This window comes from Heloderma suspectum, chromosome 10 (genome assembly GCF_057233095.1).
Source record: "Heloderma suspectum isolate Gila_16-S chromosome 10, 16-S_ref, whole genome shotgun sequence".
Taxonomy (NCBI): Eukaryota; Metazoa; Chordata; class Lepidosauria; order Squamata; family Helodermatidae; genus Heloderma; species Heloderma suspectum.
In genome coordinates, this window is record NC_139467.1 from 28,963,316 (window position 1) to 28,983,042 (window position 19,727).

The following is a 19,727-nucleotide window of genomic DNA, read 5'->3' on the forward strand; positions in this document are numbered from 1 at the left end:
TGGGGGCTCCGATTGTATGGTTCATCCAGGGCGCTGGTACTGGCAGATAGTCTAGGGCCGCCCCAGCCCAGAGGTGGCAAGAAAGGATCAAAGTGCAGGGATTCGAAGTGCAGGGGAGGAATCCCAAGCCAACAGAGGGGCAGATGATAACCTCAAGCTTGGCAATCAACAGAGCGCAGGGAAGTCACGAGCATCTGGTTGCAGGCTTGAGCTCAGTGGGTTCCCACCAGCCCGGACCCCTGGACGCCAGTCCATGGCCCCTTGCACTTGTCCGAGTCAGTGCGCCCCAAGTCAGGCAAGCGTGGCAGTCACTGCTTGTGGGAAATGGCGGCTCATCCTTTTATGGAAAGGGCCCTTTTGCACAAATGGCAGCTGCAAAATTACAAGCCTAATGGTCTATTTACGGAAAATGGCAGCTCGGTGGAGGAGCGGGAGACCACATGTGCCTGGTGGCTCGGCATGTGCAGCAAGCAGGGGCAGGCACCCAAGCAGGGGTCCGGCGTGTGGCGTGGACACCGTGAGTTTGGCCATCCCTAATGGAGCATGCTAAGCCCAGTTAGGTCTCCCAGATATTAGAACGCCATAGAGAAAGGAGGGAGGATGAGGGAGGGGAATCATAGAATAGTAGGGTTGGAAGGGGCCGACAAGGCCATCGGGTCCAACCCCCTGCTCATTGCAGGAATCCAAGTCAAGCATCCCTGACAGAGGGCTGTCCAGCCTCGTCTTGAACGCCTCCAGTGTGGGAGAGCCCACCACCTCCCTATGTAATTGGTTCCATTGTCGTATTGCTCTAACAGTCAGGACGTTTTTCCTGATGTTCAGCCGGAATCTGGCTTCCTTTCACTTGAGCCCATGATTCTGTGTCCTGCACTCTGGGATGATCGAGAAGAGATCCTGGCCTTCCTCTCTGTGACAACCTTTCAAGTACTTGAAGAGCGCTATCCTATCTCCCCTCAGTCTTCTCTTCTCAAGGCTAAACATGCCCAGTTCTTTCAGTCTCTCCTCATAGGGCTTTGTTTCCATTCCCCTGATCACCTTTGTTGCCCTCCCCTGAACCCTCTCCAGTTTGTCTGCATCCTTCTTAAAGTGTGGTGCCCAGAACTGGACACAGTACTCCAGATGAGGCCTAACCAGTGCTGAGAAGAGGGGAACTAGTACTTCCTGGGATTTGGAAGCTATGCTTCTATGAATGCAGCCCAAAATAGCATTTGCCTTTTTTGCAGCCACATCACATTGTTGGCTCATATTCAGCTTGCGATCGACAACAATTCCCAGATCCTTCTCGCTTGTAGTGTTGTTGAGCCACATATCCCCCATCTTGTAACTGTGCATTTGGTTTCTTTTTCCTAGGTGCAGAACTTGGCATTGATCCCTATTAAATGTCATTCTGTTGTTTTCTGCCCAGCGCTCCAGTCTATCCAGATCACTTTGAATTTTGTTTCTATCTTCCAAAGTATCAGCTATCCCGCCCAATTTTGTGTCATCTGCAAATTTGATCAGCATTCCCTGCACCTCCTCCTCCAAGTCATTAATAAAAATGTTGAAGAGCACTGGGCCCAGGACTAAGCCCTGCGGTACCCCACTCGTTACCTCTCCCCAGTTTGAGAAGGTCCCATTAATAAGCACTCTTTGAGTCCGATTCTGTAGCCAACTGTGAATCCATCGGATCATTGTTTCATCTAGCCCACTTTGAGCTAGTTTGCACGCTCTCTCTCTCTCTCTCTCTCTCTCTATATATATATATATATATTGCAAGAACAAGTAGACTCCACCATCAATCACAGCAGGGGTGGGCAGAAAGTAGATCTCCAGATTTTGGGACTTCAACTCCCAGCATTGGTAGTGGCTTCTGGAAGTTGAAGTCCAATATATCTGGAGTTCTCCCTTCTGCCCTTCCCTGAGTTAAAGACCCTTCCTGGCGTTACCTGACTGGCTTCAAGCCCATTCCAGACTTTCACCTCTTCCCCACCCCTTGCATTGCACACAAGGAAACAGAAAGTCTTTTGTGTGTGACTATACACAGTTCCTTAGTCATGTTGTATCATTTCTTCTGTGTTTTTCCATGCCCACCCTGCCGCCCCCAAGCTGACAGGTGCACCTCTGGAAAAGAGCCAATGTCGTTGGGGAAGTTTAGTAAGATGGGAAAGGCTTATGCTTCAGATGACATGATACGGATTAGCCATCCCTTCCTACACAGCCTTTTAGTGGATGCTTAAGTTATGAGCGAGATACATGGGGATGTTAAGCTGTTGTAGTTGTATATAGCTTGTCCTATACTTTATGGAGTAAGATGAGGCAGTAGAATGCTGAGGCATAGGTTAGGAATGTCAGAGAAATCTGTCTTGGGGATGGAGTTCGATTAGTTTTCCTAGGCTCCCCCTCCTCTGGACTTCGTTTCAGTTCCTGCTATGGCACCTGACTAAATCTGCAGCAAGTCAGGCCAGTTTGTGGATTTTCTGGGAGCTTTGTGCATTTTTGTGGGTGGGGGGGAGGGTTCTGCCATCTTTGCAAATTTCTGAGCAATTTGTGCAAATTATGGCTGAATTTGCACAAATTATGGCTGCATTTGTGCAAATTATGCCTGAGTTTGTGTAAGTTCTGCAAATTCGGCTGTAATTTGTGTAAATTTGGCCATAATGTGTGGAGATTGCTCAGAAATTTGTGGAAATTGCACAGCCTTTAAAAAATGTGCCAAAAGTTCCCAGAGTTCAGGGAACAGCCTACATCTCAGCTCGCAGATGCAAAGTGAGCTGTACGCTCCATCGAGCCAAAAAAGGACCACATTTCCCAGCAACAGAAATCCCTAGCATAGGTTGGCCACTTAAGGCATTGCCAAAAAGAGGCAATTGCTAGTGCATCGTTTAACTATGGAATTTGCTACCACAAGATGTATTGATGGCCACCAATTTGGATGGCTTTAAAGGGGGGTTAGACAAATTCCTGGAGGAGAAGGCTATCAATGGCTACTAGTCCTGATAGCTTTATGCTACCTCCAATATCAGAAGTGGTATGCCTATGTACACCAGTTGCCGGGGAACATGGGCGGGAGGGTGCTGTTGCACTCATGTCCTGCTTGTGGGTTTCCCGTGGGCAGCTGGTTGGCCACTGTGTGGACAGAATGCTGGATGAGACGGACCCTTGGTCTGATCCAGCAGGGCTCTTCTTATGCTATGTTCATAACTGCGTACGAAGAAGGAGGACAAAAGGGGACACAGATCTGCTTAAAAATTCAAATATGCTAATTTATGCAAATTTGGGAATAATTTCTATAATTTAAATAGAAACACAGTGCATCTCACCACAGTGGAGAAGGCAGTGTTCAGGTGACCTGTGTGCCTGTCTGCTCAGTCTGCTGTCCATGTGATTGCTGTGGATGGGCAGCTTCAAGGTCTCTGCTCTCCCTTCTTTCTCTTTAAATCGGGTTTGTACTGGACAGCCCTTCAAAAGGCAACTGTCCTCTTCCTGCCCTTCAGAGGATTCTTCTCTATAAAGTAGGACATATGGCCACCTTTTTAGAATAAACGGTGGTGCCTTTAAAACCACATTTCCAGCTAGTCTAGCTTGTTTGTTTCGATGAGGAGGGCATCCAGACATGGCATCTCCCATCTGCGGCCTGACGTGGTGCAGTCCACTTTCCCCCTCCATTTTCTACCCACTCATTATTTCTGCCCCTTGCCCTCCCTTTTTCCCCCCACGCTTCTTCCACCTTTTTTGCCCCCAGACTTCAGGAAGCCCGACTTAAAGAGAGAGAGAAAGAGAACCGAACAGAATCGCGATTTCCACAGGTGTAGAGCACCTGAGCCAGTGGACCCAGTGAAGGCTGGTGGCTCCGATGTCAATGGGGCGGTGAATCTGCTCTGGGCTTCAGTGAGGACCAGTCAGGACTCCGAAGGAGCTATCCTGGTGGCTCCAATGTCAGTGGGGTGGTGAATCTGCTCCGGGCTTCAGTCAGGACTCCGAAGGAGCTATCCTGGTGGCTCCGATGTCAGTGGGGCGGTGAATCCGCTCCGAGTTTCTGTCAGGACCAGTCAGGACTCCGAAGGACCTATCCTGGTGGCTCCGATGTCAGTGGGGTGGTGAATCCGCTCCGGGCTTCAGTCAGGACCAGTCAGGACTCCGAAGGAGCTATCCTGGTGGCTCCGATGTCAGTGGGGTGGTGAATCTGCTCCGGGCTTCAGTCAGGACTCCGAAGGAGCTATCCTGGTGGCTCCGATGTCAGTGGGTCAGTGAATCCGCTCCGAGTTTCTGTCAGGACCAGTCAGGACTCCGAAGGACCTATCCTGGTGGCTCCGATGTCAGTGGGGCGGTGAATCCGCTCCGGGCTTCAGTCAGGACCAGTCAGGACTCCGAAGGAGCTATCCTGGTGGCTCCGATGTCAGTGGGGCGGTGAATCCGCTCCGGGCTTCAGTCAGGACCAGTCAGGACTCCGAAGGAGCTATCCTGGTGGCTCCGATGTCAGTGGGGCGGTGAATCCGCTCCGGGCTTCAGTCAGGACCAGTCAGGACTCCGAAGGAGCTATCCTGGTGGCTCCGATGTCAGTGGGGCGGTGAATCCGCTCCGGGGTTCAGTCAGGACTCCGAAGGAGCTATCCTGGTGGCTCCGATGTCAGTGGGGCGGTGAATCCGCTCCGGGGTTCAGTCAGGACCTGTCAGGACTCCGAAGGAGCTCTCCATCGCACCATGGATAGCTCCTTTAGAGTTCTGATTGGAACCTGGAGCAGATTCACCGCCTAACTGGCATCCCAGCCACAGGCCTCCACTGAGTTGAAGAGCTGACCGGGTGCTGGGACTTTCTGATTAGCAGGGATGGAGACATCACCTGCCACTCCCCCCAGGCATCCCTGTTCCTCTGAGCTTCGCTGCAACACTCACACCAGCTGAGGGGAAATGGATTTTCCCAGCAATGATGTATTATTGTGAGCTATCATACAAAGTATTTGGTGGTGGCTTATTTATTTTTATTTATTTACAAAATTTGTACACCGCTTCTCCTCTAAAGAGATTCCACAGCAGTGAACAATAAGAGATAAAAGAATAAAAAGATACAAAGAGTAAAACACCATATTTAAATTGCTGTTTTTAAAACAGAGTGCCAGTAAAAACAATGGCTGGTCAATCAAGGAAGGCTTCCTGGAATAGAGCTGTTTTCAGGAGGCGCCAGAAACAACACAGTTCCACAGGAAGGGGCCACCACAGTAAAGGCTCTTCTCTGAGTGGACTCCAGTCAGGCCATATGTCCATGTGGAACCACCAGGTGCATGCCCTCTGATGAGGCTTGGTCTTGAATGGGCGATTTAGACTAATTAGCTTTACCCAAGACCTGCTCCTGGTGGTGATGAAAACTGCTAGAACTGGTTTATTGATACAGATCAACACAACCACCTGCAATTTTGGACTCTCCTTGGGGGTGTGGCTATGGGGACTGTCACAGGGAGTGCCTGCACTTCACATTTTCTACTACACTACTTACCTTAGCGCTACTCTTCTGTCTTTAAGTGGCATGTTTTTGATGCATGTTGTGACGTACTATGGAGAGAGAATCAGGACTGTGCATGCCGGCCTTTGTCCTGGATGGCCACGTCTCTGCACAATGTCAGAACAGGTTTTCTTTGACTGCACATTTTTCCTTACTCCTATTTCTGTATTTTTCTTCATTCCTCCCCCACTAGCCTGTAGGCCCTGCAGATAAGACCACAAAACGCCGGGAGAGCTTGGTAAGACCGTAGAGCAGGAGTGTTGAACCTCAGGTCTGTGGTCCAAATCCCACCCACCAGGGGTCCCAATCCAGCTATGCACCCTGCCTCTGACACCACCCCTTTCACCCAGTCACTGATCATTTGTTGGTGTCCCGGCTTTTGCACATTGTTTTCCCCATTTTAAAAGGTTGAAATGCCTCTTCTACCAGCAGTAAGAGCTTTAGGCTACAATGCCCTGGTGCTTTTGGAATATTGGCCTCACCCCTTTTGTCTTTGGCCCCACCTACCACTGGAATGTGGCCCCCGAGAGCTCTGGCTGAAAGAGGTTCAACACCTCTACTGCATGGAAGATGACAATATTGATTAGTGACCCTGGGCACCTTTTTCGCTGCATGCTTATGAGTGGCACAGGGGGATTTAAAGCTGGAATACATATTTAGCACAGTGACCTGATGGAATAGCCAGTGTCAGTTCAGACTCCAGTTTGAGAGTGGGGTGGTGGTAGGTGGGGGGAGTTGTTTAATTTTCAATGCCCCCTAGGGATAAATGAGGTATAAATAAAATCCTGCAAGTAAACAACAACATCCTATTAGAGCCAGTGTGGTGTAGCAACTAGAGTATTGGACCGGGAGTTGGGAGATCCAGGTTCTAGTCCCCACTCGGCCATGGAAGCTCACTGGGTGACTTTGGGCCAGTCACAGACTCTCAGCCCAACCTACCTCACAGGGTTGCTGTTGTGAGGATAAAATGGAGAAGAGGAGGATTATGTATGCTGCTGCCTTGGGTTCCTTAAGAAGGAAAAAAGGCAGGATATAAATGTAATTAACAACAACAACAATTTAAAGCATTCATTAGTTGCTCTTCATCCTTGGTTCTCAAAGTGGCATCCAACCTAAAATATAAAATACAGTTTGACAACAAGCAGTTAAAGAAATCCAGCATAAAAACAAACCCACACAAAAACACAAGCTCTGGGTGAGCCAAAGAAAGAAAGAAAAGAACTGTGCTGGATTAGACTCTAGTCCAGCGTTCTGTTCACACAGTGGCCAACCTGATATCAGTGGGAAGCCCACAAGCAGGACATGAGTACAATAGCACCCTCTTGCTCATGTTCCCCAGGAACTGGTATTGAGAGGCATATTGCTTCAGATCCTGGAGGTGATATATAGTCATGAGGACTAGCCACCATTGATAGTGAAGTACTTCAGATATTTTGGCCATTTTGCTTTTGGCCACACCCACCACTGGAATGCAGAGCTTTTCCAAAATTGAATTCAGCCCTTAGGGATTCAGCAGGAAGGAAGATGACATAACACTGATTAGTTATCCTCCATAAAAAAGTTTTCACCAGGCGCCAAGAAGAAAATAAAAGACAGCACCAAGCGAGACTCTCCAGGAAGGGAATTCCACAAATGGGGGCAGGGGGTGCCATGACTGAAAAGGCCATACTTCAGACATTGGGGGGATGAGGAGGATGGCCTCTGGGGGTAGTCTTTATGGCTGTGCTGGCTCATGTGGAAGCAGGACGTCCCCAGTGGTTTAGGTTTTATAGGTTGCTAGTTTCCCATGCTTTCATGGTTATGGACAGCGCTGGGCAGAAAATGAGTTGCAGGACAAGGCAAACCTTGTTCAAAGCAGGCTGGCCTCCTCTATCCCTCATTGTCTCCAGTCACAGCAGCCAGATTGGTGCAGGCAGGTGGGAAAAGAAGACCCCAACAAGCATGGTGTAGTTTGGTGTAGTGGTTAAAGTGGTGGACTGGGGCTCGGGAGACCAGGTTCTAGTCCTCACTTGGCCATGAAGCTCACTGGGTGTCTTTGGGCCAGTCACTGACTCTCAGCCCAACCCACCTCACAGGGTGGTTGTGAGGATAAAAAATGGAGGATCACTAATGCCACTTTGGGCTCCTTGGAGGAAAGACGAGACATACATAGAACAAATACATTAAAATAAAATGAATATTTGGCAGACCACAGAGAGCCTCAGTAGCTTCAACACCATTCCAGTCCTGGAATGATTTCTGTTCCCAGTGTTGCACATGAGGAGCCAGAAAGGGTTTGTTTTTGATGACACACTTTTCCATTACTCACATTCTGGATCTTCGTCTTTGTTTCTCACCCCCTAGCCAGGTTCTTCAGAGAAGAGCCACAGTCATCGGTTGAGTTTGGTAAGACTCTAGATAGAAGCGTACGCTGTAGATGACATAACGTAATGGCTACAACATATTGGCTGGGAATGTCCGTGGCCATGCTGGCTGGGGGCGATGGGAATGGTAGTCTAACACATCCAGACGACACCACGTTGGGGAAGGCTGCTTCAGGGGTGAGCAGAAGGTAGGTCTCCAGATGCTTTGGACCTCAACTCCCAGAAGCCCCTGCCAGCATGGCCAATGGTCAGGAATGCTGGGAGTTGAAGTCCAAAACATCTGGGGATCTGATTTCTGCCCAGCCCTGCTTCAAATGGTAGATGGAGCTTGGGGGCAGGAAAATGGTTTCTAGAAGCATCTGTTTTTCATAGTTTCATGGTAGGGTTATCTGGGACACAACCTGAGCTATAGGATATGACAGTCCCTCAGTCTTTGATGGCTTCTGGTTGCAGGTGCCAGATTTGGGGTAGGGGGTGAATGCAAAGACTGAGAAATAGATTTGACAGGCTGTAGGGAGCTTCTGTAGTTCCCCCCCTCTGCCCCCCATCTTGCAGATGATGCTCCAGAAAGGGCTTCACTTGCAACACTTGCAAGTACTTGGGGCCAGCTTTGGCGCCTTTCTTGGACAGGGATAACCTAGCCATAGTAGTGTATGCACGGGTCACTTCCAGATTAGACTACTGCAGTGCACTTTACGTGGGGCTGCCATTGACGACAACTCAGAAGCTACATCTAGCGCAAAATGCAGCAGCGAGACTGTTGACTGGAACATCATGTAAAGATCACATAACACCAGTCTTAAAGGAATTGCACTGGCTGCCGATACACTTCTGGTCAGAATTCAAGGTGCTGCTGATGACATTTAAAGCCCGAAGAGGCTTGAAACCTCAAAATTTAAGGGAGTGCCTCCCCCTATATATGCCTGCCTAAGGATTGAGATCTGTCGGAGGAGCCCTCCACTGTGTCCCACAAGTGCGAGAGATACACTATGGTGGGAAGTGGGAGAGGGCCTTCTCTGCTGTGGCACCCCAGTTGTGGAATGCCCTCCTCTTGGAGGCCTGATTGGTGCAGACACTGGTTTCATTTCGGCGCCAAGTTAAAACATGGCTTTTTACCAAAGCCTTTGTGGGCTAAATGGATTCCCTGAGTTTGCATACTGCTTTAACTGTTTTATTGTTTTAGATTTTAAATTGGTATTAGCTTGCTTAATGATTTAATACATTTTAGCTATTTAAATTATTTATTATCTTATATGGTTTAAATTGATTTTATCTGTACACCGCCCTGATATCTTAATGATATAGGGTGGGATTAGGGATATACGAAAGTCACTTACCTTTTCGACGGGGTGATTCGCAGTAGGGGGAGGCGCTCCGCACCTCCCCCCGAAATCCTGATCTGGCCAGCTCTGCTCCATGGAGATTCTGCAGAGCCGCTGGCCAGGGCTGCCCGCAGCTGGACATCCGGCCGCTGGGCAGCCTTCCGGGGGGAAAAAAACATGTACGCAAATGGCGGCGGCTATGGCTGCCGCCATTTGCATTCCCTTTTTTTTGCTGTTTTAGCCTACGTAAATATTTACGTAAGCTATTACAGTGAAAAAAAGGGGAACGCAAATAGTGTAGTGGGCGCTATTTGAGTTCCTTTCCCCCCCCCCTGCTGTTTTAGCCTACGTAAATATTTACGTAAGCTATTACGGTGAAAAAAAGGGGAACGCAAATAGTGCCCACTACACTATTTGCATTCCCCTTTTTTTCGCCGTAATAGCTTACGTAAATATTTATGTAGGCTAAAACAGAGGAAAAAAGGGAACGCAAAAGGCGGCCGCCGTAGCCGCCATCATTTGCGTACACATTTTGTTGTTGTTGTTGCCGTGATAGGCTACGTAAGTATTTACGTAGCCTATCACGGCAAAGGCAGCTACACAAATGGCGTGGTGGCCGCCATTTGCATGGCTGCCTTTGCCGTGATAGGCTACGTAAATACTTACGTAGCCTATCACGGCAGCCTGGCTGGACGCAAATGGCGGCTGCTATGGTGGCCGCCATTTGAGTCTGCAGCAACTGTCCAAGAGGCCAGCTGCCACCGCCGCTGCTGGAGCTGCCGCCGGAGCCGCCGCTGGAACATCCGCCCCAGGTAAGCTTCATCCCGGGGGGGATTCCGCGGGGGGGGGGGTGGGAGGCCGTTCCACCACGGGTTTTGGGGGGCTGAATGCCAGTGCATTCGGCCTCACTGAAATCTGTGGCGGAATTCTCTACCATCCCTAGGCGGGATACAAATGTTTTAAATAAAATAAAAATAAAATAAACTCCACCATTTCTTACTCATGCTTTATATTTTCTTCTTTCTTTTTCCACTCCCTAGCCAGGAGGCCCTTCAGACAGGGCCCACAAGCGTCGGGAAACCTTGGTAAGAATCTAGAAGCCTCTTCTGCAGATGACATAAGATTAAATATGGCGTCATTAGGTTAGATTATGATTGTTGTAGTTTAACTTGCGTTATTGTGATAGTGGGATTTTATTGTTGTTTTACTGGAAATTGTTTTTATTAATATTATAACCTGCTCTGTGCTCTTTTTGGAAGTAGAGGAGGGTATAAGAATTGTCAGTCTATCAATAAGTGAATTCCCTCCCCCCAAACAGCTACATATCTTTTCAGTGGATGCTTTTGAGTGACTCCTGGAGATTTTAAGCTGTTTTACAGTGCACTTCTATATCTTTCTACTCAGAAATAAGCCACATTGAGTTCAATGGGACTTACTCCCAGGTGCTTAGAGGCCTGCAGCTTTTCAGTGCACATTTATTCCAAAGTAATCCTATTGTGCTTAATGGGACTTTCTTCCAGGTAACTGGGTATATAGGATTGTAGCCTTAGCCAGTATGAGCCTTGGCTTATACATCGAGCAAGACGAGGTGAGAAAGAGGTGGTAAAATGGTAGAACCGGTGTCAAACTGGAATGATCACTTCAGGTCATTCATGTAGGGCAGAATATTCTCCATAATGGCAAATGCTCCAGTGAATTTGCTAATGCTATATTGTTCTAGGTGAAGTGTTCCATTTCAAAACGTTTGTTTTCCAAAGAAAATTCACTGCAAATCGAAAACTAGCTTATCAGGGAGCTGGCTGGCCCTGAGCCTATCTCTGTGCTGTGCTAGTTTTACTTACTTACTTACTTACTTATTTGCAAGAGACTTTTGTTGCTGCTTTGTCTTTTAAAAGATGGGGGCGCATTTAACAACGGCATCCTCATCTCAGGATTCGACCACCCCATTCTGATGCATCCATTGGCCAGGCCTCCAGCTCTGATTGCCACTGGTCTTGGGAGCCACTAGGGGGTGCTAATGCCAACCAACTATAACCAACATAGAATAAGAACATAAGAAGAGCCCTGCTGGATGAGACCAAGGGCTCTTTTCCAGCCCCACCAGAGACTGAACCTAGGACCTTCTGCATGGAAAGCATCAGAAGATAAGAAGAGCCCTGCTGGATCAGACCAAGGGTCCATCTAGTCCAGCATTCTGTTCACACAGTGGCCAACCAGCTGTCAGCCAGGAACCCACAAGCAGGGCATGAGTGCAACAGCACCCTCCCGCCCATGTTCCCCAGCAACTGGTGTACATAGGCTCACTGCCTCTGGTACTGGAGGTAGCACATAGCCATCAAGAGTAGTAGCCATTGATAGCCTTCTCCTCCAGGAATTTGTCCAACCCCCTTTTAAAGCCATCCAAACTGGTGGCCATCACTAGTACCTGTGGTAGCAAATTCCATAGTTTAACTATGTGCTGTGTGAAGAAGGACTTCTTTTTATCTGTCCTGAATCTCAGAGAGCACAGGTATCTTCAGCTTCATTCTAAACTTGGGCCTTTTCCCAGACCACATGCAGTGAGGAGCAAGAAGGCTTACATTTCTGATGACAGAGTTTTTTTTCCTATTCATGATCTTCATTTCCTTCTTTGTTTCTCCACCCCACAGCCTGCAGGATCTTCTTCAGACAAGAACCAAGGTCGCCGGGGGAGCCTGGTAAGACTGCTGGGGCAAATACTGAAGATGACAACATTTACATCGTCCTTTCACTGCATGCTTATGGGTGACCCAGGCTGGTTTAGTCAGTATGAGGCTTCACGTGTGTGTTTTTGCATGCCGGAAGATGTGCTGGTAGAATGGACTCTACCACTGCAAGCTTTTGGTGCAGGGACAACAATTCGCTCTGTGGAATGCAGAGATGACTCGGGCGGTTGACACGATCGTGCCCAAGCGCCCTCTCCCTCTGAGCAGAGCCTGGCCAGCTCCTTGGTATACACCTGAGCTGAGGGCAATGAAGCAAGAGGGGAGACGGCTAGAACGCAGGTGGAGGAAAACTCGTGCTGAGTCTGACCGAACACAGGTAAGAGCCCACTATCGAGCCTACTCTGTGGCGGTGAGGGTGGCAAAGAGACAGTTCTTTTCCACCAGCATTGCATCTTCTCAGTGTCGTCCAGCGGAGCTTTTCCGAGTGGTTCGCGGCCTGTTACATTCTGGGCCAGGGAGAGAGACAGTGGAACCCTCAGTAGCACGCTGTGACGCGTTTGCACAGCACTTTGACGATAAAGTCGCTCAGATTCGTCATGAATTGGACACCACCATTAATGCAGTTCCATTGGTAGAGGCGTTCAGAGCACCACCTGGTCCAGTTTTATTGGATGAGTTTCAGTTACTGAGGCCTGAGGATGCGGACAAGGTGCTTGGCCAAGTCCGATCGACCACTTGTGTGCTTGACCCTTGCCCTTCATGGCTTATTAAATCAAACAAGGAGGGGTTGTCTGGCTGGGTCCAGGAGATTGTAAATTCCTCCTTGAGAGAGGGAGTGGTGCCTGCTGCTTTAAAAGAGGCAGTAATTAGACCACTCCTGAAAAAGCCTAACCTGGACCCATGTTAACAATTATAGGCCAGTGGCCAACATCCCCTTCCTGGGCAAGGTGCTTGAGCGGGTGGTTGTAGGACAGCTCCAGGCACTGTTGAATGAAACGGATTATCTAGATCCATTTCAGTCGGGCTTCAGGCCTGGTTTTGGAACGGAAACTGCCTTGGTCGCCCTGTGGGATGACCTCTGCCGGGAGAGGGACAGGGGGAGTGCGACCCTGTTGATTCTCCTGGACCTCTCAGCGGCTTTCGATACCATCGACCTTGGTATCCTTCTGGATAGGTTGTCTAGGTTAGGAGTTGGAGGCACTGCACTACAGTGGTTCCGCTCCTACTTGGATGGCTGATTCCAGAAGGTGGTGCTGAGGGATTATTGCTCTGTGCCATGGCAATTGTGCCATGGGGTTCCACAGGGCTCTATTTTATCCCCCATGCTGTTTAACATCTACATGAAACCGCTGGGGGAGGTTATCCGGAGGTGTGGGCTGAGGTGCCATCAATATGCAGATGACACCCAGCTCTACCTCTCTTTCTCATCAAAACCAGGTGAGGCAGTGGCTGTTCTGAACCAGTGCCTGGGCACGGTAATGGACTGGATGAGGGCCAATAAACTGAAACTCAATCCAGACAAGACGGAGGTACTGTTAGTGGGTGGTTCGTCTGCCTGGCTAGGTGGTATTCAACCTGTTCTGGAGGGGGTTGCACTCCCCCTAAAGGATCAGGTTCATAGTTTGGGGGTGCACTTGGATCCAGAACTGTCACTTGAGGCACAGGTGAACTCAGTGGCACGGAGCACTTTTTATCAGCTTAGGCTGGTATACCAACTACGCCCTTATCTGGACAGAGTTAGCCTAGCTACAGTTATCCATGCTCTGATAACTTCTCGTCTGGATTACTGCAATGCGTTATACGTGGGGCTGCCTTTGAAAACGGTCCGGAAACTTCAGCTGGTCCAAAATAGGGCAGCAAGATTGTTAACAGGGACTGGCCTGCGAGCTCATATTACACCAGTACTTTTCCAGCTGCACTGGCTGCCAGTCCATTTCCGGGCCCGATTCAAAGTGCTGGTGTTAACATTTAAAGCCCTTAACGGCTTGGGGCCAGGTTACCTGAAGGATCGCCTCCTCCCATATGTGCCTGCCCAGACCTTAAGATCATCATCAGTTGCCCTTCTCCGTGAGCCCCCGCCAAAGGAAGTGAGGCGGGTGGCTACTAGGAGGAGGGCTTTTTCTGCTGTGGCACCCCGGCTCTGGAATGAGCTCCCTAGTGAGGTTCGCCTGGCGCCTACATTGTATTCCTTTCGGCGCCAGTTGAAGACCTTTTTATTTTCCCAGGCATTTGAGCATTTTAGCTTTCTAAATTTTTATCTTTGCTGTTTTAAATCTGTATTTTAAACTCCTGCACTGCTGCTAGGTTTTATTGTGGTTGTATTGTTATATTGTGGTTTTAATGTTCTATATATTTTAAATTGTTTTATTGTGTGTTGTTTGGTTTTAATTTTTGTGAACCACCCAGAGAGCTTCAGCTATTGGGCGGTATAGAAATGAAATAAATAAATAAATAAATAAATTCTGAATACTTTCCTACAGGGTGTGTGTGTGCATAAAGAGTAGAGAAAACTAAATTAGATTCTAGCATAGTTTGCTGCCTTCTAAATTAGTTTTCTTCTTCTGAAAAGGGTTGTTGCTGCTGCTGCTATTGTTATTGTTCATTTGCATATGGGAACATTCAAAATGAGGGATGTGGGAGAAATCCGCAGCAGAACCAAATGAGTTTGGATTATATGAATCTGACCTGCAGATTCCTCAGTGGACTGGCTTTTCCCCTGTTGGGCAGATTCCACAAACTTGTGAACCATTCTTCTAACCTTACAGAATTTTGTGCAAATTTCATTGTAGAAAAATAGGCAAGAATTTAAAAAACCTGGCCAAAAATATACATTTCCCTCAAAGGCTAAAGTGTGAAAATGTACTTTTTGTGGGGATTTGTGCATTTCTGCATGTGTGAATTTGCACAAATTTGGAAACTAAAAAAATCCAGTTCAATCAATGGGCAGACAATGGAACGAAAGGCGCCTGACAACGTACGAAACACAGACAAACTCAACCTGCTCTAAAGTCTCATCCAGTTCCAGGCTGGTCTTGGCAGGGGCATGTGGGACATGACACATGAATCCGCCCACTCTCTGAGGTCTGTGGGAGAGACCCCGCTAAGCACCCCACTGCCAGTATATGAAGTTCACTTGGCAGAAGTGTGGAACAGGCCCTTCTCTGTTGCTGACATATCCTGGGTGTGGATAGGATGCCCTGTCTCAGGATATCCTGACTAGGGCTACTAGGAGGAGGGCTTTTTCTGTTGTGGCACCCCGGCTCTGGAATGAGCTCCCTAGTGAGGTTCGCCTGGCGCCTACATTGTACTCCTTTCGGCGCCAGGTGAAGACCTTTTTATTTTCCCAGGCATTTTAGCATTTTAGCTTTCTAAATTTTTATCTTTGCTGTTTTAAATCTGTATTTTAAACTCCTGTACAGCTGCTAGGTTTTATTGTGGTTGTATTGTTATATTGTTTTTCTGCTGTGGCACCCCGGCTCTGGAATGAGCTCCTCAAGGTAAGCTGGAGGTGGTCAAACATGAGATGGCAAGATTGAACATCGACATCTTGGGAATCAGCGAACTCAAATGGACAGGCATGGGCGAATTTAATTCAGGTGACCATCATATCTACTATTGTGGGCAAGAATCCCTTAGAAGAAATGGAGTAGCACTCATAGTCAACAAAAGGGTGGGAAAAGCAGTACTGGGGTACAATCTTAAAAATGATAGAATGATCTCAGTACGAATCCAAGGCAAACCATTCAACATCACAGTAATTCAAGTCTATGCCCCAACCACTGAGGCTGAAGAAGCTGAGGTTGATCGGTTCTATGAAGACCTACAACACCTTCTAGAACTAACACCAAAAAAAGATGTCCTCTTCATCATAGGGGATTGGAATGCTAAAGTAGGAAGTCAAGAAATCACTGGGATAACAGGCAAGCATGGCCTTGGTGTACAAAATGAAGCAGGACAAAAGCTAATAGAGTTTTGCCAAGAGAACATGCTGATCATAGCAAACACTCTTTTCCAACAGCACAAGAGGCGACTCTACACATGGACGTCACCAGATGGTCAATATCGAAATCAGATTGATTATGTCCTTTGCAGCCAAAGATGGAGAAGCTCCATACAGTCAGTAAAAACAAGACCTGGAGCTGACTGTGGCTCAGATCATGAGCTGCTTCTTGCAAAATTTCGGCTTAAATTGAAGAACGTAGGGAAAACCACTAAACCATTCAGGTATGACCTAAATCATATCCCTGATGAATATACAGTGGAGGTGAGGGATTAGACCTGATAGACAGAGTGCCTGAGGAACTATGGACGGAGGTCCGTAACATTGTTCAGGAGGCAGCAACGAAATCCGTCCCAAAGAAAAAGAAATGCAAGAAAGCCAAGTGGCTGTCTGATGAGGCTTTACAAGTAGCTCACGAAAGAAGGGAAGCGAAAAGCAAGGGAGAAAGGGGAAGATATACCCAACTGAATGCAGAGTTCCAGAGAATAGCAAGGAGAGACAAGAAGGCCTTCTTAAATGAACAATGCAAAGAAATCGAGGAAAACAACAGAATGGGAAAGACTAGAGATCTCTTCAAGAAAATTGGAGATCTCAAGGGAACGTTTTGTGCAAAGACGGGCATGATAAAGGACAAAGAAGGCAGGGACCTAACAGAAGCAGATGAGATTAAGAAGAGGTGGCAAGAATACACAGAAGAACTCTACAGGAAAGATCTGAATGTCCCTGATAGCCATGATAGTGCGGTCACTGAACTTGAGCCGGACATCCTAGAGAGTGAAGTCAAGTGGGCCTTAGGAAGCATTACTAACAACAAAGCTAGCGGAGATGACAGTATTCCAGCTGAGCTATTTAAAATCCTAAAAGATGATGCTGTTAAAGTGCTGCATTCAATATGCCAACAAATCTGGAACACTCAACAGTGGCCACAAGACTGGAAAAGGTCAGTTTACATTCCAATTCCAAAGAAGGGCAACGCCAAAGAGTGTTCAAACTACCGCACAATTGCGCTCATTTCACATGCCAGCAAGGTGATGCTCAAAATCCTACAAGCTAGGCTTCAGCAGTATGCGAACCGAGAACTACCGGAAGTACAAGCTGGGTTTCGAAGAGGCAGAGGAACTAGAGATCAAATCGCCAACATTCGCTGCATCATGGAGAAAGCAAGAGAATTCCAGAAAAACGTCTATTTCTGCTTCATTGACTACGCTAAAGCCTTTGATTGTGTGGATCACAACAAACTGTGGCAAATTCTTAAAGTGATGGGAGTACCAGACCACCTTACCTGTCTCCTGAGAAACCTGTACGAGGGTCAAGAAGCAACAGTAAGAACCAGACATGGAACAACCGAGTGGTTCAAAATTGGGAAAGGAGTACGACAAGGCTGCATATTGTCACCCTGCTTATTTAACTTATATGCAGAGTACATCATGAGAAATGCCGGGTTGGATGAATCAGAGGTCGGAATTAAGATTGCCGGGAGAATTATCAACAACCTCCGATATGCAGACGATACCACCCTAATGGCAGAAAGCGAAGAGGATCTCAAGAGCCTCTTGTTGAGGGTGAAAGAGGAGAGTGCAAAAGCTGGTTTGAAACTCAACATTAAAAAAACTAAGATCATGTCATCTGGCCCCATCACTTCCTGGCATATAGAAGGGGAAGAAATGGAAGCAGTGACAGATTTTACTTTCTTGGGCTCCAAGATCACCGCAGACGGTGACTGTAGCCATGAAATTAAAAGACGCTTGCTCCTTGGGAGGAAAGCTATGGCAAACCTAGACAGCATAGTAAGAAGCAGAGACATCACTTTGCCGACAAAGGTCCGTCTAATCAAAGCTATGGTTTTCCCAGTAGTAATGTATGGCTGTGAGAGCTGGACTATAAGGAAGGCTGAGCGCCGAAGAATCGATGCTTTCGAACTGTGGTGCTGGAGAAGACTCTTACGAGTCCCCTGGACTGCAAGGAGGTCAAATCAGTCCATCCTAAAGGAAATCAACCCTGAGTGCTCATTGGAAGGACAGATAATGAAGCTGAAGCTCCAATATTTTGGCCACCTAATGCGAAGAGAAAACTCCCTGGAAAAGACCCTGATGCTGGGAAAGACGGAAGGCAAAAGGAGAAGGGGACGGCAGAGGATGAGATGGCTAGATAGCATCACGGATGCAATGAATATGAACTTGAGCACGCTCCGGGAGAGAGCGCAGGACAGGAAGGCCTGGCGTGCTATGGTCCATGGGGTCACGAAGAGTCGGACACGACTGAACGACTGAACAACAACAACAATTGTTATATTGTGGTTTTAATGTTCTATATATTTTAAATTGTTTTATTGTGTGTTGTTGGGTTTTAATTTTTCTGAACCGCCCAGAGAGCTTCAGCTATTGGGCGGTATAGAAATGAAATGAATAAATAAATAAATAAATATCCAGAGATGGATGGAAGACCTACCTACCTATTCTGCCCTGCATTTGGCTGGTTGAATGTGGTGGATTTGTTTTTGTTTTGGGGTTTGTTTGTTTTTTACTATTCCTGACCCTATTTTGCTCCCATGTTAACTCTATTATCTACTGTTCTGTCTCCTGTGTTGTTGGGATCTCTCTCTCTCTCTCTCTCTCTCTCTTTCTGTATGTGTTACATAATTATTGTTTTTAACTACTGTTGCAAATGGGTTCTTTTTAAGATTGGTTGTTAGCTGTTTGGAGCAGCCTTTTGCTAGGAAAAGGGGGATAAATATATTTAAACTGCCAAACAAATACATAAATATCCAGGCTGAATTTTAAATGGAAATAAAACCAGCATTGTGGCCAAATGGGACAAAACCCCATAGAAACATGGGAAAGCAGAAATATATGGTAGGCATGTTTCAGTTAATAGATGGATCATGGTAGCTCCCCTCAGCCTTCCCCAACCTGGTGCCCTCCAGATGTGTTGGACTAGAACTCCCAACATCCCCAGCCACCATGGTCAGTGGCTACTTAAGATACTTTCTCAATCATACTGAAAAGCCAAATGATACCTCTTTGCTCTGGACACAAGCTCGTTGATTTGAATTGTACTGCAGAGATATAGACTCAAGGCAGGACGATGGTTTGCTGGCAATGCAGTCATATACATGTATACTCAGAACCAAGCCCCACTGAGTTAATTGGGGCTTACTTCTAGCAGGTTAAGTGGGTAATGGGATTGCAGCCCGAAGGAACTGTTTTCCATAGCTTTATGAAAAACTCAACTTGAGATGCAGCGGGTAGGGGTGGGAACATCTATGGGGCCCTCCAGAAGTTTTGGAGTACAACTCCCATCAGCTCCAGTCAGGTGCCATGGGAGCTGTAGTCTAAAACACCTGGAGGGCACCAGCTTGGGGAAGGCTGCTCTAGACAGAGGTACTGGACCAGGGGAAGCAATTACCAATAAATATAATATTTGACAAAATACAGAAAACCTCGGTAGCTTCCATCCCATGCCAGGCTTTGAATCAAACCCTACCCCAAATTTAACATATGAAGATCCTGAAAAGTTTTCATTTGTGACTACTGACCTGAACCTAGCTGGACTCTGCAATCAAAATCTAAGGCTTTCCTCCAAGTCCCTCCTCAAAGGGAGGCTTGGAAGGTGGCAACAAGGGAGAGGGCCTTTTCAGTGGTGGCCTCCCTGATTATGGAATGATCTCCCCACTGAAGGCCCACCTGGTGCCAACACCATCATCTTTTTGGCACCAGGTTAAGACTGCCCTCTACTCCCAGGTATTTAATGGCATATGATGGCACATTTGTGCCAGCTGTTCAAGCAGCTCTAGTATTTTATTAGAATTGTTTTTAGTTTTTTAAATTGTTTTTAAGTCTGTATATTTCAGTTTTTTATTCTGTATTTTATCTTGTGATTGTTG

At 47.4% G+C, this 19,727-nt stretch overlaps 1 protein-coding gene across 1 annotated transcript in view; it reads left to right on the forward strand.

Moving 5' to 3' along the window:
• The window catches only part of CATSPER4 (cation channel sperm associated 4), a 65,554-nt gene that overhangs the window by 33,342 nt on the left and 12,485 nt on the right, over positions 1–19,727 (forward strand). The window contains exons 13-15 of the mRNA XM_084816350.1: positions 5,669–5,713; positions 10,201–10,245; positions 11,809–11,856. Coding sequence (XP_084672476.1) covers positions 5,669–5,713; positions 10,201–10,245; positions 11,809–11,856 — 138 coding nt within the window. The remainder of the gene's footprint in view (positions 1–5,668; positions 5,714–10,200; positions 10,246–11,808; positions 11,857–19,727) is intronic.